This window comes from Panthera tigris, chromosome C1 (genome assembly GCF_018350195.1).
Source record: "Panthera tigris isolate Pti1 chromosome C1, P.tigris_Pti1_mat1.1, whole genome shotgun sequence".
Taxonomy (NCBI): domain Eukaryota; kingdom Metazoa; phylum Chordata; class Mammalia; order Carnivora; family Felidae; genus Panthera; species Panthera tigris.
Window position 1 is genome coordinate 668,205 of NC_056667.1, and position 20,291 is coordinate 688,495.

Here is a 20,291-nt window from a genome sequence, read left to right on the forward strand (position 1 = left end):
TGTTGGCTCTCTGTACATAGAGGATAGACGTGGTTTTAAAATAACTTTGTTTTTAAGACCGAGACACAGGACGCTATCCAAGTATCCAATCCAACAAGGAATATATCGGGGCGCCTGGGGGGCTCAGTCGGTTGAGCGTCCAACTTCGGCTCAGGTCACGATCTCAAGGTCTGACTTCGAGCCCCGCGTTGGGCTCAGTGCTGACGGCTCAGAGTCTGGAGCCTGCTTTGGATTCTGTGTCTCCCTCGCTCTCTGCCCCTCCCTCGTTCGTGCTCAGTCTCTCTCTCTGTCAAAATGCCAGGTTACCAACTGTGGTCAACTCAGGCGGAGTTCCACATTCATCAATATTTTGGGTTTTGTTTGGTTTCTCTTCATTTTCTAATTTATGCTCACAGTGGATTTCTTTAACCTAAAAACCTTTCTATTTCCCTTTTCATACTATTTAACACGGTTTCATTCTGCTTTAAAATGTTACTTGCAAGTTCAAATACTTTTGGTAAAATACATTCTACTCCATTAAAAAAAAGACTTTTAAAAAGCCACCAAAGAATCCATCTCTAGACAGGTTTTTTGTGTTTTTTCGTTTTCTTCTCCCCCTTTCACAGCCTCGGTGAGCACGGGGTCAAAGGCCCAAGCAGGAGTACAGCACGGGAGTCACCTGGACAAGGCCCAGCGAAACGAGGGAAAGATGTCAACCGATGACTGGAGGGAAGGAAACCCTGAGCCTGAACTTCCCACCCCAATTAACAAACTAACAGTCCGATAAAACCAGCACTTGGCAGGAGGCCAGCCTTTATCCTTGACAGTTTTCTAAAATCCTAGGCAGAAGAAACATCAAGTGCAATAAAATACGTGGGCGACCGGGCCTTTAGGCCCCGGGACAGACGAGGCGTCTTTTACCTGGGTTCGCTCCGGGGCCGTGTCCGCCCCCGGGGGCATAAAACTCGAGAAGCCCGGGAACCGTGACACGCTCCCCCCCCATCGGCCCCCGCAGAGGACGCGCGGCCGCGGGTGCGTCCCGCGCCTTCGGGTGTGCGAGGCGGGATTTAGGAGTGGGAGGGCGACTCCGGGAGCCGCAGGCTCGTGGGAAAGGGCGGGCCCGGCGAGGTGGAGAACAAGGGCCGGTGCTACCGGCCCAAAGGCGAGGGGTCTCTCGGAGCGGGGACGTGAGCGGCACGGCGAGCGCGAAGGCCCCGGGGTGGGCCGGGGCCTCTCGGAGGAGAGGGACTGGGAACAGGCCAGAGGGGCGGGCTCGGGTCCCGACAGCAACAGGCGACCATCGGAGGCAACCTTCACCGTTTGTTTTATTCAGCGTTTTCCGCGTAAACTGGCCACCCACCCCTAGACAAAGCCCCGAGGCATCGAGGACGCCCCCGCCCCCGACGTGAGCCCGGAAGCTAGAGGGCCGGGGGAGCCTTCCAGGCGCGAGCGCGCCCGAGCCTCTGCTCTCCGGCGGGAAAACGGCCCCTATTCCGGGGCGCATAACGGGACGCCGCGCTGCGGGACCAGGGGGCCCCTTCCCCCACGCCGCGGTCTCTCCACCCACCGGTCGCAGCGGGGCCGCGGGAAGACAGCCAGCGCGGGGTCTCCGTGCACAGCCGGGGGTGGGAGAGCGCCGAGCATCGGCGACCGCGCGGGCCGCTCGCAGCCGTGGACCGGGCGCCCACCCCACTACGTGGGCCGCCCGACTTCGGGGAGCGCCGAGGGGGCGAGGTCTCCGGGCAGGGCGGATGGGGGGCGCGGCGCCTTCTCGACACCGGGCGACCCCGCCTCACATCGGGGCCTTAAGGGCGCGCGGCGTTTAAAGTGGGCCGCGGACCGCGCGTCGGAGAGGGCGGCCTCCGGGGAAACGACCGGGGCCGCCTGCTGCTGGCCGGGGCGCGCCCGGCACGGGGCCTGGTGGCCGCGGAGGGTGGGCTCCCACGGCCCGAGGGCTCGGCGTGAGGCTGGGGTGTAGGAGAGGCCGCATCGCGGAAGGAAGGCCCGCGCAGAGCCTTCCGTCCCGTGTGGAGCGGAGGCCGGGCGGGCAGCGCCTCACCGTGGGGCGGCCATTGTCCCTCCGCCCCGCTCTACGCGGCCGCCGGGCCGGGGACGGGCCGCGCCTCAGACGGAGGTGCCCGCAACCGGCCGGAAGCGACGCGCCGGAAGCGACGCTCCCAGAGCCGACAGCCGCCCCTGTAGCGGCGCGACCCGCGCTCCTCGAGGTCCCGGGCCCCAGGGCTTCCCGGCCGCCGAGTCGGAACTGGAAACGCAGTCGCGCTGCTTGGCGACGGGGACCTTCGACCATTGTTTTAGTCCGGACCCTACCATCGCGGCCCGGGCGGAGGGGGGCCCAGGCGGGAGGGGGTGTGACTGGGGACGGCATCTCCCGCCCACTGTCCTAGTCCGGACCGTACCACCGCGGCCCAGGTTGGGGGAGGTGTCTCGAGCGTCAGCGTTCCCCGCCCATTGTTCCGGTTCGGACCGTAGGACTGCGGCTCAGGTTGGGGGGAGGGGGCGGTTATGTTGGGCGTCAGCGTTCCCCGCCCACTGCCTTAGTCTGGACTGTATCACTGCGGCCTTGGGAGCGGGGTATGTTAGGCGTCGTCGTTTTCCCCCCCCGCCATTGTTCTGGTCGGACCGTACCACCGCGGCCCAAGTGTGGAGGGGTGAGTGTGCCTCGGTGCCCTCCTCCTCCTCCTCCTCCTCCTCCTCCTCCTCCTCCTCCTCCCCCCCCCCCCACCTCTTTGTTCTGGTCCGGACCCTAGGATCGCGGCCCAGGTTGCGGGGGGACGGAAATGTTGGACTTCCGCGTCCTTCGCCCCTTGTCCCGGTCCGAATCGTACCATCGCGTCCCAAGTGTGGAGGGGTGAATGTTGGGCGTCGGCGTCTTCCCCCCACCTTTTTGTTCTGGTCTGGACCGTACCACCGGGGCCCGGGTGGCGGGGGGAAATGTTGGACGTCGGCGCCCCTCGCCCATTGTCCCGGTCCGGGCCGTACCACTGCGGCCCAGGTCTGGGGGGGGGGTGTTGGGCGTCGGCGTACCCCCCCACCCCGTTTGTTCCAGTCTGGACCGTACCACCGAGGCCCAGGTTGGGGATGTGCCGTGAAGTCCCGGTAGTCTGTGGAGGCCCTGGCCTTTGAGTTCCCCTTGCGGCTGCTGATCAGGTTTTGATTTGGAGGGACAGCAGTTGCAGTCCAAGCTGGCCAACTTTAGAAGAGGAAGACGAAGGGAGCGTACTGGCTGGTGGAACTAGCAGCCCGGAGGCCTCTGGCGCAGCTGGGTCCTGAGGCCAGGAGCGGAAGTGCTGGGCTACACCTGGAGGGCTGCACCTGTACCTGCCCACATAACCACATAATTTACATAATTTTCAGGAGCGAGGTTATGGCCAATGGGCTCTCCTTCCTGATGTTAGGTTTCATATCTTTTCTGTATGTATGTATTTATAGAGCGAGCACAGCGAGGGAGGGGCAGAGAGAGAGAGAGAGAGAGAGAGAGAAAATCCCAAGCAGGATCCCAACGTGGGCTCCTGATCTGAGCTGAAACCAAGAATCAGATGTTTAACCAACTGAACCACCCCGGAGCTCTCACTGACTTACTTTTCCTTATCATGCTTTAAAATTAGCGTCTGGGTGGCTCAGTCACTTAAGCATCCGGCTCATGACTTCGCTCAGGTCGTGATCTCATCGTTCGTGAGTTCAAGCCCCACATTGGGCTCCACGCTGACAGGATGGAGCCTGCTTGGGATTCTCTCCCCTCTCTGCCCCTCCCCTGCTCATGCTCTCTCTCTAAATAAATAAATTAATTTAAAAAATAATTTATTTTTAATTTTTTTTAAATATTTATTTTTGAGAGACAGAGAGCGCGAGCAGGGGAAGGGCAGAGAGAGAGAGAGACGGAGGGAGACACAGAATCTGAAGCAGGCTCCATCCAGGCTCTGAGCTGTCAGCACACAGCCCGTCACAGGGCTTGAACTCACGAAGCATGTGATCATGACCTGAACCGAAGTCAGACACTTAACTGAGTGAGCCACCCAGGCACCCCTAGAAAATTACCCTTTAAACATCTTGCAAATCCTGAAGGAGAAGAGAGTTGTCAGAAAGGGGTCCTAGAGTCAGAAGACACCCCCGCCCCCCAGCTTTGTGGAGGGAGGCAGGGCTTGGGCGGAGCACCTGATGCCCCAGCTAGAGCTTTGTAGGCAGGTTTCAGGGGAGCCCCAACTTCAGTCCTTTTGTTGGTCAGGCCCCTCCCTTGTGAAGACTGTGTCCTGATTCACGTCTTCATTGGGATCTACACTGCAAATCAGCAGAGGCATTATTTAAATGGCCTTATTTGAAACTGTGCAGAGTATGAAGAATCCTGGCCGGTCTGTAGTCTTTCTCCCAAAATTCTGCTTCCTGGAATCCAGTTAAAGGAAGAAGTTGTTGTGATATCTGTCGTGAATGACCCAATGACATGGCCCGGTGGTAAAATTGCTCATGCGACCTTAATAGGCAGCAGTGTTTCCTTTGGCTATTTAGAGACAAGCTGTTGACGGGACAAAGAGAAAGGGACAGGATACCAACTCTGGGGTGTGTCCATGCAGCAAGGCTTCCTCAGGCGGTGGCTGGAGGCCTGGACGGCACTGCTCAGTGGCCGACTGGAAGCCCAGGAGGGAGGGGAAGGTCCCCAGAGTCACATGACATCATTTCAAAACCGTTTCCCCAGATGAAACCTAAGACAGATTTTGCTGTAACAATTTTGAGTTTTTATAAATTTGCTTTTGAAGTTATTTGTCTACAAATGACTCACTGACCCCTAAACCCCGGGACCACTGGCAGTCATCCAGCATCTCAGGGTTTTGTGCAAAGAAAAACCTACTCTGTGAACTTTGTTCAGAAGGATGGGGTGACGAAGACAGCGCCATGGTATGTTCTGAGGTAGGCACGTAAGCGAGCAGGAATTTCACTTCTGCTTTCTTTGTGTATTTGTCGCCTCTGGGCCAGGCCCCTGGCCAGCCCTGGCCAGCCCTGGCCGCTCCCAGCCCCACTCGGCCCGCCCTGCAGACTTGCCCAGGAAAAGCCCGGCCTGCGGGCGCTGTTCACTAGTCTGAGGGAGAAAATACACTCATTTTAGAATTATTTTGGGGGGCACCTGGGTGGCTCAGTCAGTTAGGTGTCCGACTTAGGCCCAGGTCATGATCTTGCGGTTCATGGGTTCAAGCCCCGCGTCGGTCTCTGTACTGACAGTTCGGAGCCTGGACCCCGCTTCAGACTCTGTGTCTCCCTCTCTCCTCTCTCCCTGCCCCTCCCCTGCAGTCTTTCTGTCTCTCAAAAGTAAATAAACATTAAAAAAAAGTTATAAATAAATACAGGGTGATTTTCTAGAAAGCGGGAAGGCACGCGTCCACAGCAAGCTCTGCTGCACCACTTTCCTGGGTCCTTCCCAGATGGCTGGGCTTCTCTGTGTGCACCTCCTGGCTTCCCAGCCCTCCCTGCTCCCACCAGGCTTCGTCTGGGTCTGGGCTCCGGTCTGATGGCCCCACCTGTAGGCCCAGAGGAGCCCTATTCCCAGGCGACAGTGAGGACAGCAGAGAAGTGCAGGCAGGGACCCAGGATCCCGAAAAGCCCACAGAATAGGGCCTGGGTCACATTCACTGGGGGGAAAAGGGCTGGGGACCCCTGTCCTGTGCCGCCAGGTCCCCTGCCGAGGTTGCCAGGAAGCACCGACCGGCAGCTGGTTGGGAAAAACCACCTGTCCCCAAACCAGGGATGTGAGCCCTCCTTGGGAGCCCTTGGCCCTTCCCCACGCCCCACGGTGCGACCCCTGTCCTGGGCTCGCTCCGCCTCATCCCCTACCTTGGCCTCGTCCTGGCGGGGGCACCTGCAGCCTCTGTCCCTGGGGTTCAGCCTCTGGGATCCGTGGGGTTAAAGGTCATGGAAGCAAGACCACAGGGTTTGGGAGCAGCTCCCTTGCTCCGTCAGGCCAGTGTCTGGGGAGAAGTGCTGGTGAGCAGGGCCCGGCCACGCTTGGCCTCGCTGCGCTCGCGGGGAGCCATGGGCTGAGGTCAAACCGGCCTTCGTCTTCCATGCTCCCGGGGAGGGAAGCCAGCCTCGACTGGAGGCCTCCACGGGAGGCACGTTCGCCGAAGAGCCTGCGCAGCGTCCCTGTCTTTCCCCCCGCCCCCCACCCCATCCTCAACCCACCTCCGCTCTTCCCACCAAATCCTCAGTTTCCGTGATTCTGAAAACCACCCAAGCTCTGGCCTGGATCTTTCTGAAGGAGAATGTGCCAGAAGTGGCTGCTCTCCTCCATGTGGTGACTGTGCATTTCCCGCCTCCTCTCACGTCCCTGTCACCCCCCCACCCATCCTCTGTGCTCCTCCAGCTGGTCCCCCCGACCGGGTCCCCGTCACCCCCAGGCAGACTAGCCGGTTCCTGGTACCCGGTGGCTCTTGGGTGGGGGAACCGCTGCTCTTTGGGACAGCACTGCTGTGACGTGGCCTGTGGCCTGGCCTGGGAGGGAGGGGAGGCCAGCCGGGTGGGGCACTCAGCAGAGGCCAGGGCAGGGTCTGACCTCGTGCTCCTCCGAAGCAGCCAGCAAAGGGCAGGTGTCCAAGGCTACAGCCCCGAAGACCGGACGCTTGGGGTGGCCTGAGACCGGAGCCCACAGAAGTGGCCCACAGCCCGGTCAGGAGGTGTCCTGGGGTACCTGGCCTGTGGCCTCTGTGCCCCCCACCCCCCTCTCCCCAAAGCAGGAAGGTCCAAGGCTCACAGGTCAACAGCCATTATTGAAACGTGCGGCCTCGTGGGCAGAACCGGTGCCCACCAGTGAGCCAGCCCTTCCGGCCAGCTGGTTCTGGCCCTCACCCTCCAAGTGGGCCCTCTGCCAGCCGAGGAGACAAGGCCCCGCCTGGGCTCCACACACACTGCTGGCTCGAATCCCGAGAGCCTGGGCCTCAGAAAGCCCCTGATGCCTGGATTGAGTTCCAGCAGCTGTCCCGCCCTGCTGCCCATGACACCTGTGCAAACTTGACCACAGGTGCCCTTTTCCAGGCAGAGGCCAACCCAGGGGCAGCGGGCACCCGAGCAGTAAGGTGATGCGCCCCCATGCGTGTGCCAGGAGAGCAGCAGGCGGTCACGGCTCAGGCCAGGCCAGGCCAAGACCACACAGGGCCCAGGAGGCCGATGCTCCAGGGCTGGCCTGGGAGGAAGGAGAGTTCAGCTGCCCACTCCGGGCCTCTGGCCTCTGCAGGTGGCTGGGGGCGCCCAGCACGCGGTCTGTCCGTGTCCTCGCGGTCTGTCTGCGTCCTCGTGCACACCTGCAGGCACTTTGGCTCCTGGCGAAGTTTTGCCGCCTCCCCCCGCCCCCCCCCCAAAGCCTGGTCAAGACCGCATGGAACCGGTCAAGAGGACAGGGGAGGAGGGAGGTGAGCATGCCCCAGGGCCTGGCCCGGCCCGCCCGACCCCAACAGGCCCAGACTGAGCTGTGATGAGGACGTCACAGCCTCAGGGGCTCCTGGGTCCAGCCCTCTGATTTCCCCAGGAGCCAGTCCTCGCTGTGGGCTCCGCCCCGCAGGGCTTGGACCGCCCTCTGAGCTCCAGGCCCGTTGGGGGCCATGTGGGGTGGGATTCAAGGTGGAGGCTGCCTGGGTGGGACCCTGCCCCTCCCATGCTCGCCACAGGGTTCTCAGGGGGTCGGCGGGCTCCAGAAGCCCTGGGCTGGGGCTACCCCCCCTAGTGTCTGTGCACTGGTTACAAAGAACCAAATACCAGTTGTAACTCGATCCAACTTTTTAAACAAGTCTGTTTATTGAAAGAATCTGAAAATAGTAATAAGGCTTTCGACAACATTTAACAAATTTTCAAGATATTAACAATATGAAACATTAAGAATTACTTCAAAAAATCCCAAGTTTTCTAAATCACTCCAAATCATGCTCCTTTCAGACTTGCTTTTTTTTTTTTTTTTTTTTTTTTTTGTCTAAATGAACGACCTGAATTCCGAACGCCACTCTCTTTTGGACCTAAAGCCAAGTTTTGGTTCGGCCCCCTCTCTGCCCCAGGGAGGCCGGGTGGCGGGCCTCTGGCGGTGCCCCGTGCCCGTGGGCAGGTGGCGGTGAGGGCCCACCTCCCTTTCGAGCCCCACGCCGACTGCCGAGCTCCACAGACGCTGAACCACGGACGCGGCAGACGCGGGCACCCAGGCTGCACAGCCCGCCGCGCGGAGACCCCCGGCCGAAGGTGGTGGCACCCAGGGCCCCGGAGCCTTTCTAGCAGCTCCGGAATGAGGCCTGTGACCCTCCAGGAGAGCAAGGCCCAGCCCCGTCCCTTCCGTTCTTGCCACCTTAACAGGTTAACGATGTAGCTCAAAGAGAAATCAGTCACTCCGAAACAGACGCCCGACTGGAGGACATCTGTCAGGCAACAACCAGCAGGGGCCGGAGCCACGCGCACACGCCCCGCGCGGCCTGAGGGGCCACTGGAATGCTGGCAGTTTCCTCGCAAGCCCAAGACGCCCAGGGAGAAGCGAGAGCAGAAAGGACACAAAACGTCCCAGCACCGCCTTCCTCGCTGGCCGGTGGCTTCCCGAGGGAGAAGCACCCTTCGCTCCTGGACCGTCACCTCTACGGCGACGATGCTGAACACAGTGGTCCCAGCACACGGCGTCACACAGAACGCGTGCAAACATCGGAACAAGGCTCCATTTCCCAACAGAACAAATCCCCTTCCCTCTTAAATCTTCAGAGTAAAATCTGTACGTAGCAGTTCAGAAAGTTTAAAATCATCTCTACAAAGTAGACACAGGATTTAAAATATCTTCCAGGGTGCAGAGGACGCCGTCCCGGCTTCGTGAGGAATGTGTGTGGGCCTGACCCCCTACCAGGCGTCCTCCGGGCCGGTGGGGCCACAGCGCTGGCACCTGTCACCCCACAGCAGGGAGGAGAGGAGGGCTGGGGGCCACGGCGGGGAGGCCCAGACGAGGCGCAGGAGGGAGAGGGGACCCTCCGCTCGTCGGCCGATCAAACCAAACCGCTCTCTGCAGGAGCGTCCCCTCCGAGTCCTTTCGGCGAAAAAGGTGCAAGATTTAAGGGGGAAATCGTGGTAGCTTAAAGTGAGATTTTTGGCTACGAGACATTTATTTTCGACATGGAAAGACAGATCAATCCGTTCTGATCCCCTCTGAATTTCAATAGACTGATTTAAGCACAAGTTTCCTGACAAGAAATTACAGAAAGCACATCCAGCCGGGTGTCCCTGCCCCAGGACCCAGGCTCCGACCCACAACACGGGTAAGCACGGTGTCTGCTTCAGAGTCCCCGCCGTCACTCACTTTTCTTGTTTAGAAATGCAAAAAAGAAGTCAGATTTAAAATGTTAAAAACAGCCGATCTGGTCGACGAAAGGCAGATCCCGGCTCTTCCTCTGGCTACAGGCCAAAGCGCCGTGACCCGTGACGCCTGCGCGCGGGGCGCACAGCACACGTGCTCAGGCCAGCCCGCTCCCGGAGGGCGAGGGGAAGGAGGCAGCAGAACAGCTTTGGGACTCTGGGGTCCCGGGTGTGGACAGCAGGAGCTCGGGCCTAGCCCTCCTCCCCCTCCTCCCCCTCGTCCTCCTCCTCCTCCTCCTCCTCTTCTTCCTCCTCCTCCTCCTCGAAGTACGCCTGCTTCTTCCGCACGTTCCAGTGCAGACACTGTGCCAGGCTCTCAAACCAGTCGCTCACGGGGTCTCGGACGCAGATGGAGGGAAGCGGGTAGCAAGAGGTAGTGATGCTGATGCTGAGGCAGGGGGGCAACGCAGCGCACACAGGTGAGCCCCCGGCACCAGGCCGAGACCCCTCCCCAAGGGCCACGTCCACCCCAGCCCGGCCGGGGACCGTTTCTGTGCTGCTCACGCTACTTGCTTCACAGCCCGGGGCCGGTCTCACCTTCTAGACAGCTACGGGCCGGGGGCTCAGCGGAGCACCAGGGCGGGCCGGGGGGAGGGACCGTGGGTCTGTCGCCCGCGTACGGCAGAACGTGGGGCCACATGCTGCGCGTGCGACCAGCTGCCCGACAGGCGCCGGTCCGCATCCCCTCCCCGGTGACGGAGCTCTGCCTACGGGGCCCGTACCTCCCGGGCCCGCCCTGCCCCGGCCCCACGGCGCACACACCTGTCTCCGTGGCGGATCTCCTGTCTCTTCCGTCCATCGAAGGACACCCACGCAGTGTTCCTGGCTTCCGGTGACAGCATGATCTGAAGGAAGGGGTCAAGCGGGACAGGTAGGTGTGGGCTCATGAGTGCAGCTGAGCGCCTCGACCCCCACCCCGGGAGGGCAGCACCGGTCGGGAGGAACCACGGAGGCGTCCACAGCACCCACACTATGCCAAGGCGGTCCCAGGCCCTGAAGGGATTAGCGTATGTCTCGCCGACACCAGCCCTGGGAAACAGGACCGGCGGTGGTGAGGCCCAGCCGCTGCCCATCCGCCCAGGGTTAGGGACACTGGCCAGGGGTCTGGGTCCAGTCCTCTCTGTGACCTGCAGACATGGCCCTGTGCACCAGGGCTCACGGCCGGGGCTCTCGGCCGGGGCACACCGGCCTAGGGCGGACCGAAGGAGGGAGCGTGAGGCAGGCAGGCAGACAGCGGAGACGGGGGAGCAGCAGCGGGTGCCATGTGCACGCCAGGCCCAAGGCCCCCAGTCCTCGCTCGGCGTCCCTCACCCTGCCCCCACCCAGTAGGGACTGTCTCTGCCCCTTAAGGGCCCACAGCCCGGCTCTCAGGGCTGCCCCTGCCAACCGGACAGACAAGGATGAGAGTGAGGCCCCCTCCCGCACCCAGCAAGGGAGGAAGGGCCCACGGCCCAGTACGTGCTGGGGTCCCAGCCGGGGGCGCGGGGGGTGGTCAGCATCGCAGGTCCCAGACGAGAGCTCAAGCCAGAAAGGGTGGAGGGTGGACTCTGACCTTCAGCTCGACCCCCGCGGGGACCACGATGGGCCGGAATGACAGCGAGTGGGGGCAGATGGGCGTGATCATGATGGCCGGCACGTTGGGGTGGATCATGGAGGCCCCGGCGGCGGCCGCATACGCCGTGCTGCCCGTCGGGGTGGAGACGATCACCCCTGGTGGACAGGCCGCAGGGTCACTCTCCGTGGGCTCCTGCCCACCCCCACCCCGCGGGACCCCGGGCGCCCACCTACCGTCACCCTGTACCGTGGTGATGAGATGCCCGTCCAGGTAGACATCCACATTGGACAGGTATGAGGAGGGGCCTCTGTCGATCACCACCTCGTTCAGGACCTGGGGGGACGAGGCCACCGCACACTGGGAGGGGCCGGCAGGGCTGCCCCGGGTGGTCTGCCCAACAGGCACCCGCACTGTTCCCGGACTCTCTGGAAGGCCCTGAGGTCAGGCCCCTCCCACCCCTCACCCCACTCCGGAGTCCTCCCACCTTGTGCCTTTCCCCGCGGACACGTGACAGGCAGGGCAAGGCCTGGGGTCCGCGAGGGCACGTGCCCACACACCTGGTACTGCATGGCCTGCTTCCCAGCCTCCGCGGCCGGGTCCGCGGCCAGCACTCCGTTCTCGCTGACCCCGTTGGGGACGGCCATCTTCTTCCCTCTGAGTTCCTTCACGACCCTGACCTTCAGCCGGCTCCGAAGAATGACAGCCGCGTTGCCTGGGGGCCAGCAGGGATGGGGTGGCGGCACCCACAGGAGGCAGAGGCACCCCTGCTTGACCGGGGGCCGCCCGCCTTCTCCCAGCTCCAGAGCAACACGTCTGTGCCTTCTGTGAAAGTCACTTCGCTGCTACCAACCAGCACACACGTACCTTCACGCGTGGCCTCAACTTCTCAACGTTAGGCAGAAATGTCTGAACCATGCAAAATTTTTAAATCTCTGAATCCCGAAACACTTACGAAGTGTTGTTCTGTATGTCGTTGAAAAACCCAAACACCAAGTGAGAAGACAATCCCATATTCAGAACTGCTTGAGGGTTCCAGAACATTCCCACTTACCCTGTATCACCTGAGTAACTTGGGACTGAAAGTTCTTAAAGTTGAAGGGGGTCAGGAAGCCCAGGGAACCCAGGTGGAACGCCATGACGGGAGGCACGCTGCCCTGTGAGCCAACGAGGCAGGTCGGTCAGATGGCCGATCCACTCAGAAGCCACCCGACTCGACCCCGGCACCGACGGACCCGCCCCGACCGTCTCCGGGAGGGGACAGGCACACGAGTGCATGGTCGGTGCCGACTCGAGTGACCATACGGGAGGTCAGCAGGCGGTCCGGGAGGCCGGGGGCGGGGGGGGGGGGCGCGGTGGCGTAGAGAGCCGATGAGAAACAAAGGCGACAGGACCGACCTGCCTGCTGGCCACGGAGGGCAGGGGGAGGTGCTGAGGGCAGCACGCAGGACCCTAGGGGAGCCCGCATGCCTCACCTAACACACCCCAGCCGGGGCCCTCTGGGGCCTGCCTTGCGGAGAGGGAAGGTGGGCTCCCGGGCAGAACCCCACCTCTGTCGTGGCCCTGTCACCTTGGCCACGAGGCACCAGCTCTGCTTTGTGGGCGCCACGCGCCTGAGGAGCCGCAGCAGCCCCCCTTCCTCTGGCCACTCCCTCTGCCCAGCCCGGGCTTGTATGCCCACCTCTCCCATGGACCCCATGCCCCCGACGGAGGACGGGGATGCCGGGCCTATGTGGCCGGAGACCTGGACGGAGCAGAGGCGTCATTTGCCATGACTTGCAAACCTGCTCTTTGGCCAAATAACCCAACTAATAAATATATCTGGTCTGTGTCAGAGTAAGAGCACCAAAACTCCTCGCCCCGTGGTATAAAGCCACAGGTACAAGGGATGGAAACCCTCACTGGGGAAGCGCCTCCTCACGCAACACCGAGACTGGAACCACCTGGAAACCTCACCTGGAAGAGGGAGGAGGCATAAAGCAGGGTCCCATCCCCTCCCAGGCATATGATGAAATCGATCTGATTGGAAATGTCATCATAATCTAGAAAACAGAACAACAAACACAAGAAAAGGAGTCACAGTAGGCCTCGAGGCCCCACAGGGCGCTGCTGCCCATGATGGCGTAGAACACTAGAAGCTTCCGCCAGGTCCAGGGCAATGATGCCAATGAGCTGCATGACAGAGCCGAGGACAAACTCACCTTCTCTGAAGGTGCAGAATTTCTTCTTCACTGGTCCAAAGTTGTCATCGCTCACTATGGCAGGGTCTTCTAGAACTTTCTTCTCCACATACACAATCATGTTGTTCTCCTGGAAGGGAGACAAGCACGTCAGCTCGGCCAGCAAGAGCCAGTTCAGGTCACACTGCTCTCGCATAAAGCCTCCTTTTAAGTCTTAGCATCTTATTTTTAAAAATATATTTATTTAGGGGATCCTGGGTGGCTCAGTCGGTTAAGCGTCTGACTTCAGCTCAGGTCAGGATCTCATAGTCCGTGGGTTCAGGCCCCGCATCAGGCGCTGTGCTGACGGCTCGGAGCCTGGAGCCTGCTTCGGATTCTGTGTCTCCCTCTCTCTCTGCACCCCCCTGCTCATGCTCTCTCTCAAAAGTGAATAAACATTAAAAAAATTTTTAAATCATACCTCTTTATAAAAAAAATAATAAAAATAAAGTTATTTATTGAAATTCAAGTTAGTTAACAAACAGTGTAGTAGGTTTCAGGAGTAGGCCTTAGCATTTTATGATGAAGAGAGAAAATGATGCCTTAGTCCTGGCCAGAGATTGCTTCCGACCTGTTCATCCAGATTTCCCTCTCTCTGGAGGCTCTGTGACACCCGCCTATGGAAGTCACTTCCCTGAAACTGGCCTCCTGACTTGGCCAGCCCTGGGATCAGAGAGCCAGAACCTGGGCAGGAGGCCAGCTCCCCCCCTCCATCTACGGCCCCAGTGAGCACGGAGCCTTGGCAAGCATGTTCCCCAATCTCCAGAGTGGAATCCAGCCAACGTGAATGAAGCGGGGGTGCAGAGGGGAGTCCTGGGGTCGCCACCCCCCAACCTGGCTCACTCGCCTCCATCAGGTACACACAGAGCTCCTTGAAGGGCTGCAGCAGGCTGGCGTCCCGGATCTTCTTGATGACAAGAACACTCTTTGGGGACTTGTTCCACGTCAACCGCTGGCTGGCAGGGTCCTGGATGTGCCTGTGAGGGGAGAGGAGCGTCTGCACAGGCGCACTGCGTCCGAGGACACAGGTCTTCTCGGGCCCCGGGCCGAGTGCTGGAAGCCGCCTGCTCACGCCGCTCAGCCGGGGGCCTGTGTGGCCAGTACGGGCCTGACCCCCTGGAATGCTCGCAGGCTGCCCTCCTTCTAGCTGCTCGTCCCACTGCCCGCCCCCCCCCCCCCCCCCCGGGCCCTTGCTGCCCGCTGCACCCACGACTCGCCTGTGCAGCCCTGGACCTCACGTGCGCCTGCTCTAACGATACTCACGGACTGATGCCTCCTCTGGAGCAAACGTCACCCACTGACGCTCGAGAGGAGACCCAACCAGAGCTGCTCTTTGCTCCGCACCCTCCCTGCATCGAGGACAGCAGGCTTCCCACAAACACTCTCACCAGCCGACTGGGGACTCTGTCCCCAGGGACCACTGAAAAGCCCCCCCCCCCCCCCCACCGCCCCAGGACACAGGCTTCCTGCGGACTTGTATGGGAGGGATATGGCCCCGTAGCTACACCATGGCATGAACGACTCAGGTGACCCTTAACTTTTACACTTAAAACTCACACTGTTAAAAACTGCGTGGCAGGGGCCCCTGGGGGGCTCAGTCGGTTGGGCGTCCAACTCTTGATTTCGGCTCAGGTTGTGATCTCCCGGTTTCATGGGTTTGAGCCCTGAGTCAGGCTCCATGCTGACAGTGCGGAGCCGGCTTGGGATTCTCTCCCCCCTGCCCCACGTCTCTCTGATCCTTCTCTACTTTCTCTCTCTCTCTATCAAAAATAAATTAAAAAGGTGGGTGGCAGGATCATAGGGCAAACTACTCAGTGTGACCCCAGTAGTGACCACACATCATCACACCTTTGTCCAAATCACAGAGCACAGCAGCGAGTGACCCTTTGTAGACCAGGGAGACCACGCCATGTCCCCGTCCTTCGTCTGTGGCCACAGATGGCCCCTCGGAGGGGAGGGTGATGGGGGGGGGGGGCACGTGGGAATCTCTGCAGCCGCACCTCAGTTTTCTGTGAACTGAAAACTGCCCAAATAATAGGGTCTGATTCTTTTTTCCTTTTGGGAGAGAGAAATGTATGAGCTGGGGAGAGGGGCAGAAAGAGGAGGGTGAGGGAGAGACAGAGAGAGAGAAGCAGGCTCCACACTCAGCACAGAGCCCAACAGGGAACTCGATCCCACGACCCTGGGATCATGACCTGAGCCGAAATCAAGAGTCGGATGCTCAACCGATGGAGCCCCCCAGGAACCCCAGGGTCTAATTTTTTACACAGCTCTCGAGCACCCTGCCCTCTCGGGTTCCCAGAGCTCTGACTCGGTCACGGCCAGTACAGGGGACGTGGGGAGGCCGTGCACACCGTGGTGCATGGGTGGGGGGTCTGCGTTGAGGGCACAGCGTCCCATGGGAGGTAGACCCGCCCCCTAGCTGGGACTCCGGCTCCTGGTAAAGCCTCGGCGAACACCCATCCCCACCCGCCTGGAACCGGCTGGGACTCATGTGGCAAAGGAGCTGCAGGGAGCAGAACGCCCACAGGCCGGCCATGACCCTCAGCCGGGTGGCAAAGTCCTCAAAGCCGCACTGCATGTCGGCAGAAAGACTTCCCTTTCCTACCAAGTCCCCAACTTAGACACCTGCTCCAAGTCGTGCCTCGAGGGGCAGCGGCTTCCCTTGAACATTTCAGAGCCCCACAAATAACCTCCAAAACCGCGACCCAGACCAGCAGTATGGGAGGTGTGGCATCCGATCCCGTCCGGTTCCCGACGGACCGTCACTCACCCTCTCCAGGCGTCTCTGCAAAGGGAGGGGTCGCTCATAACATCCTCTATGAGCTTCATCGCCCGCCCAGGTCACACGCATGGCTCACGAGCAGGACGCCGCTGCTTTGTGCATAGCATTTCGGTCACACCGGCCCCCAAAACTCTCCACTGCACATCTGCACTATCAACTTAATTTCTGCAACCTCGGCCCTGAAAGCCCAACGGTCCGAGAGTGACTTCTGAGAGGCTGTATAAAACAACTAAGGCCAAAAAGCTCCCTCAAGTTAAAAATCAAACAAATCTTATTTAATCTCTTCACCGTTCACACAATCCTCTTGGCCAATCGTGTATCTGAAACAAAAAGTCGTTGGGATCACTTTCAACGGCAAAGCTGGACCTGAGGGGCCCTGCTCCCCACTAAGCTGGCTGGTAGTGCTCGGCCGCCCTCAGAGGTCGGGACGTGCTCTGTCCAGCGCCCCGGGTGCAGTGGCACGTCCCAGCCACACAGGAATCCGAGCTGGGCCGTGGAACCGGCTCGGCCCCGTGGGAGGAGCTGTCAGGCCTCAGTCAGGTGGAGGGGGGTGCGCTCCCCTAACACGGTCACCGTTTGGCTGCGGGCCTCAGGAGAAGCAAGGGCGGCTCGCATACCGCTGCCCAGGTCAGAGCCCCCTCACCGCTGACTCAGGTGGGCACGGCCCACGGCCCCTCTGGCCCTCAGACTCGGCTGTGCCCAGCCGAAGCCACCACAGTGCGTCCTGGGCGCCAACCGTGACTCAGCTTCCTGCTGGGTCACCTGCAAGGTGGGATGCTGACCCTTCCCCAGCACACAGGCCGTGGGTGTCAGATGGGAGTCAAGGACACCTGACCGATCTGAGCCACTGCCTAGTAAGCCAAAGGCAATCAGTTGTTGGCAATTCCACACGTTTCAACATAAGAGAAGACGCACACACGTTCACGGTGAAATTTTAGACAATAAAACAGGAAGTAAAATTTCTTTGTAATCAAGCCCTCTGCGCTATCTTGTTTTCACACATTAGGAAAGATGTTAGGTTAGGACACGCGGAGACCCGCCCCAGCCAGGTTCCACGCCAGAGAGGGGCAGGTACAAGGTGGAGAAAAGGAGCCCTGTCCCCCAGAAGTGGCCGTCCCACCAGACTGTGCTGAGCACACGGGCTAGAAAGGGCCGAGAAGGCTGCTCACTCCTCAAACCCAACCTGCAGCCCCAGGGGCACTTCTGGGGTATCTGCCCCTCTGCCTGGAGTCCCCCACTGAACCACCCATCTGACCTGCCTGAGGCCCACAAGGCCCACACACACCTCCCTCTGTGGGGGGGGGACTGTGGCTCAGCTGGAGTAAATGACAGCTAATCAAGGCTGCACGGTGAGAGGCCGCTCGTGGTGGCACTTAGGCCGAACTGAGTGACAAGGAGAGAGAACAGTTCTTCCAAGACCAGGAAGTGCAGGGAGGGGCCCTCAGGCAGCTGGTGAAAGGCCAAGGCGGGGCCAGGCTGGGCAGAGCACACAGGAAGGCCTGGGGAATGGGAGAGGCGGGGCTGGGCAGAGCAGCTGGGGCTCTGGGTTTGGGGGCGCCTGGGTGCGCCCACTGCCCACGGGGCTGCGGCACGGAGTGGGCTGCGGCACGGAGTGGGCTGCGGGGTGCCAGAGGGGCCGCAGCAGATGGGCAGAGGTCTGCGTCCTGAGCCCGGCTGCAGACAGCACCTGGATGGAGCAGAGACACTGAGGCCTCACTCCAGCGCCCAGGCTTGGCCCCCAGAGTCTGTAAGAGGCAGGGCCGCCACATCACTGGGTTTCATGGGTCACAAGATGTCCCAGTTTGCACAGCAATTCCCTGGGCAGCCTGGAGGTGGCAGTATAGGTGCCGTCCTGGTCCCCTGTGCTGACCGCCCGGAACCAGTTCAGAAGGGCTGTGACCTGAAACCTGGGGTCCCCACTGCTGGGGCTGTGTCACAGACAGCAAAGACCCCCAGACCAGCCAGTCGTGGAAGCACACCTGGGCCCACGGGCCTCACCCCTGTGTAAAATGTGGGATCCCCACAGCTCGCCCTGAAGGAGGGGGTCCCGTTGGGGGTTCCTCAAGAGGCCTGGACTGCAGGGAGGCTGGGAAGCTCGTCACAAGGTGCAAGGCACAAGGGTCAGGGTGGGATGGAATTCTGACTGCTTAACAGAAAGCACTAACATCACTAAGTGTATGTTTTTCACGAGGTATGAACCAGACACAGACCATCTCACAGAGCCCCCGACAAAACTCTCGCCCCTCTGGAACCCCCCAAGTACTAGATGGGAGAAGCTGGAGACTCACTGAGAGTCCAGACAAATAACCTCGATTGCTTAGTTTTTACAGTGTCTCATCTGGGCACCTCGTGGCCACCGCAGAGGCACCGGGAGTCCTGGCCACACGCCCCCACCCAGAGCGCCAGGAACAGCCGCACCCGTATGGTGGGGTGTCTCTCAAAAGCGAACACAGGCTTTTGAAAAATCCAACTGATGCCTCTGTATTTTAAAAATAATTAGGGGTGCCTGGGCGGCTCAGTTGGTTGAGCGTCTGACTCGATTTCGGCTCCGGTCTCAGAGTCGCGCTCCATGTCGGGCGTGGAGCCTACTGAAGATTCTCTTTCTCCCTCTGCCCCTCCCCCACTCACACGTGCACTGTCTCTCTCTCAAAAAAAAAAAAAAGGATAATTCAAGGAGTCGCATGTCTGACCCAGCCAGTGTAGCGTGTGAAATATACCGGATTCCTCCCAGACTTTGTACTATAGAGAACAAACCAGTAACCCTGAAGATCACAGTCGAAGCCCACCCGGCCTGCGGTGCCTGAGAAGCAGAGCCTGGCCGGACCCCCGTCTGCTGTCTGCAGGGCAGTGGGGCCCCTCGTCCGTCGGAGCCGGTGGAGATGCCCCGTGGCTCCTGCTGACTCATCAAGTCGACCTCTCACTCCCCGTGTCAGGACACCCCACGGCACGGCGATCCCGCGACAGCACGAGCTCCCAAGGAGCAACCCCAGCACTCACATGATGGTCTGGGGGTTCTGCAGTACGCAGGCCTTTGGTCCAAACGTGGTCACCGGGCACGGCCCGTGCAGAGAGCGTGTCCTCCTGTGTGGAGAGGGGACACGGCAGGTGAGCAGACCTAGGTACAGATCTCAGACCCTTGGAAAGATGTGCGCTCCATCCCTTGCCCGGCGTCCATGCGACGGACCCTGGTGGTGCGCGGTGCTGCCTCTGAGCCTCGCACAACTCTCTGCGCGGCATCAGCAATCAGGGATGCCTGGGGCGCACCCGGAGCGCTCCTTAGGAAAAGGACCCCAAACCAGCGCAGGTGCCCGGGCCCCACCCCAGAAAAAGGGAAGGCGACCTCCGGGGACAGGTCTGGAAATCTGAACTGGAGCAGTCTCTCTCACCGAGTCTGTCTGAGGACCAGTCCTCGGGTCCATACCTGGGAATCGAGACCTGAGAGGCCCTCCCTGAATTATCTCGATTAAAATGATCTGGATTAACAATCTAGATTAAAACTCGAGGGAGTGAGGAGGACACCCCCATGGTGACAGCGCATGGAGTGGGCTATGAGAACCTCGGGGAAACACAGGTCACGGTGGGTCTTAGCGAGTGTTTAATTTAAGTTCGCTGCTCAAGAACCGGGATGACTGGGCACATTCCTCTCTCCTTCCTCCGCCAATACCCACAGGCAGAGGCTACCCTTGACCTCTGTCACCATGCCAGGGTCTGCGGTCTCTGAACGAGAAAGGGTGTGGACTGAACCCCACAAAACCAACAACCAAAAGCAGTCCTGCCGGGAACACGAAATCCCTGCGCTGCGTGCGGTGGCCGGGAAGCAGACCGACGGAAAACTCAGGCCAAGGCCAAGGCCAAGGCCAAGGCCACGGTGCTGTGGCCGCCTCTCCCACGCGTGCGGGTTACAGCTGTCCACACAGAAGACCGTACCAGCACTGTGCACCATCCAAGAGAAGGGTGCTTCGGGTTCGTCCCCCTCTCCTGAGAGAACTACCCGCTTTTTACCAAAATCTCCCCTGGCATTTGATAGATGTGACCCTTGCTTGCTTCTACCTGAAACTCACCGCACTTATTGTTCCAGAAGCCAGAGCGACACCCACAGGAGCATCGCAATGCCGCCCGGCAGGCCGCTCCACGCGAAGCTCTGAGCGCTGTGACCTGAGCGCTCTGTGCGACGACACGCACGGCAGGCTCGCGGGGGGAGGGCACGCCGGGCCAGTGCTCGCCTGACACCCCGCGGCCACGCTCAGCCCTCCACCAGCCCTGCCACAGTGTGGGGCCTGCTGACGCCTTGGGGCAGTGCCCACACCCCCAAACACCCAGAGTTAGCGCGGGCACTGGCTGTTAAGGCAGAAAAGGACAGTCACGCTGTGCTGGTGCCATCTGGGGA

At 60.5% G+C, this 20,291-nt stretch overlaps 2 protein-coding genes across 9 annotated transcripts in view; both read right to left on the reverse strand.

Moving 5' to 3' along the window:
- LOC102958986 (solute carrier family 35 member E2A) overlaps nt 1–3,153 on the reverse strand; it is a 29,197-nt gene extending 26,044 nt beyond the window's left edge. For 3 of the 7 annotated variants that reach the window (XR_006220946.1, XM_042995454.1, XM_042995459.1), the window contains exon 1: nt 901–2,687. The gene's annotated coding sequence lies outside the window, so the exon portion shown is untranslated. Of the gene's footprint in view, nt 1–900; nt 2,688–2,722 lie in introns of those variants that run through there. The other 4 variants (XM_042995455.1, XM_042995456.1, XM_042995458.1 and 1 more) reach the window with 3 other exon arrangements.
- A 4,594-nt stretch (nt 3,154–7,747) lies between these two features.
- The window catches only part of NADK (NAD kinase), a 31,529-nt gene continuing 18,985 nt past the window's right edge, over nt 7,748–20,291 (reverse strand). For both annotated transcript variants that reach the window (XM_015543161.2, XM_042994944.1), the window contains exons 3-12: nt 18,902–18,985; nt 13,967–14,096; nt 13,102–13,210; nt 12,857–12,942; nt 11,955–12,057; nt 11,461–11,615; nt 11,137–11,236; nt 10,901–11,058; nt 10,111–10,193; nt 7,748–9,736 (exon numbers count right to left, since the gene is read on the reverse strand). In XM_015543161.2, the coding sequence (XP_015398647.2) occupies nt 9,541–9,736; nt 10,111–10,193; nt 10,901–11,058; nt 11,137–11,236; nt 11,461–11,615; nt 11,955–12,057; nt 12,857–12,942; nt 13,102–13,210; nt 13,967–14,096; nt 18,902–18,985 (1,204 nt within the window). In that variant the 3' untranslated portion in view covers nt 7,748–9,540. The remainder of the gene's footprint in view (nt 9,737–10,110; nt 10,194–10,900; nt 11,059–11,136; nt 11,237–11,460; nt 11,616–11,954; nt 12,058–12,856; nt 12,943–13,101; nt 13,211–13,966; nt 14,097–18,901; nt 18,986–20,291) is intronic.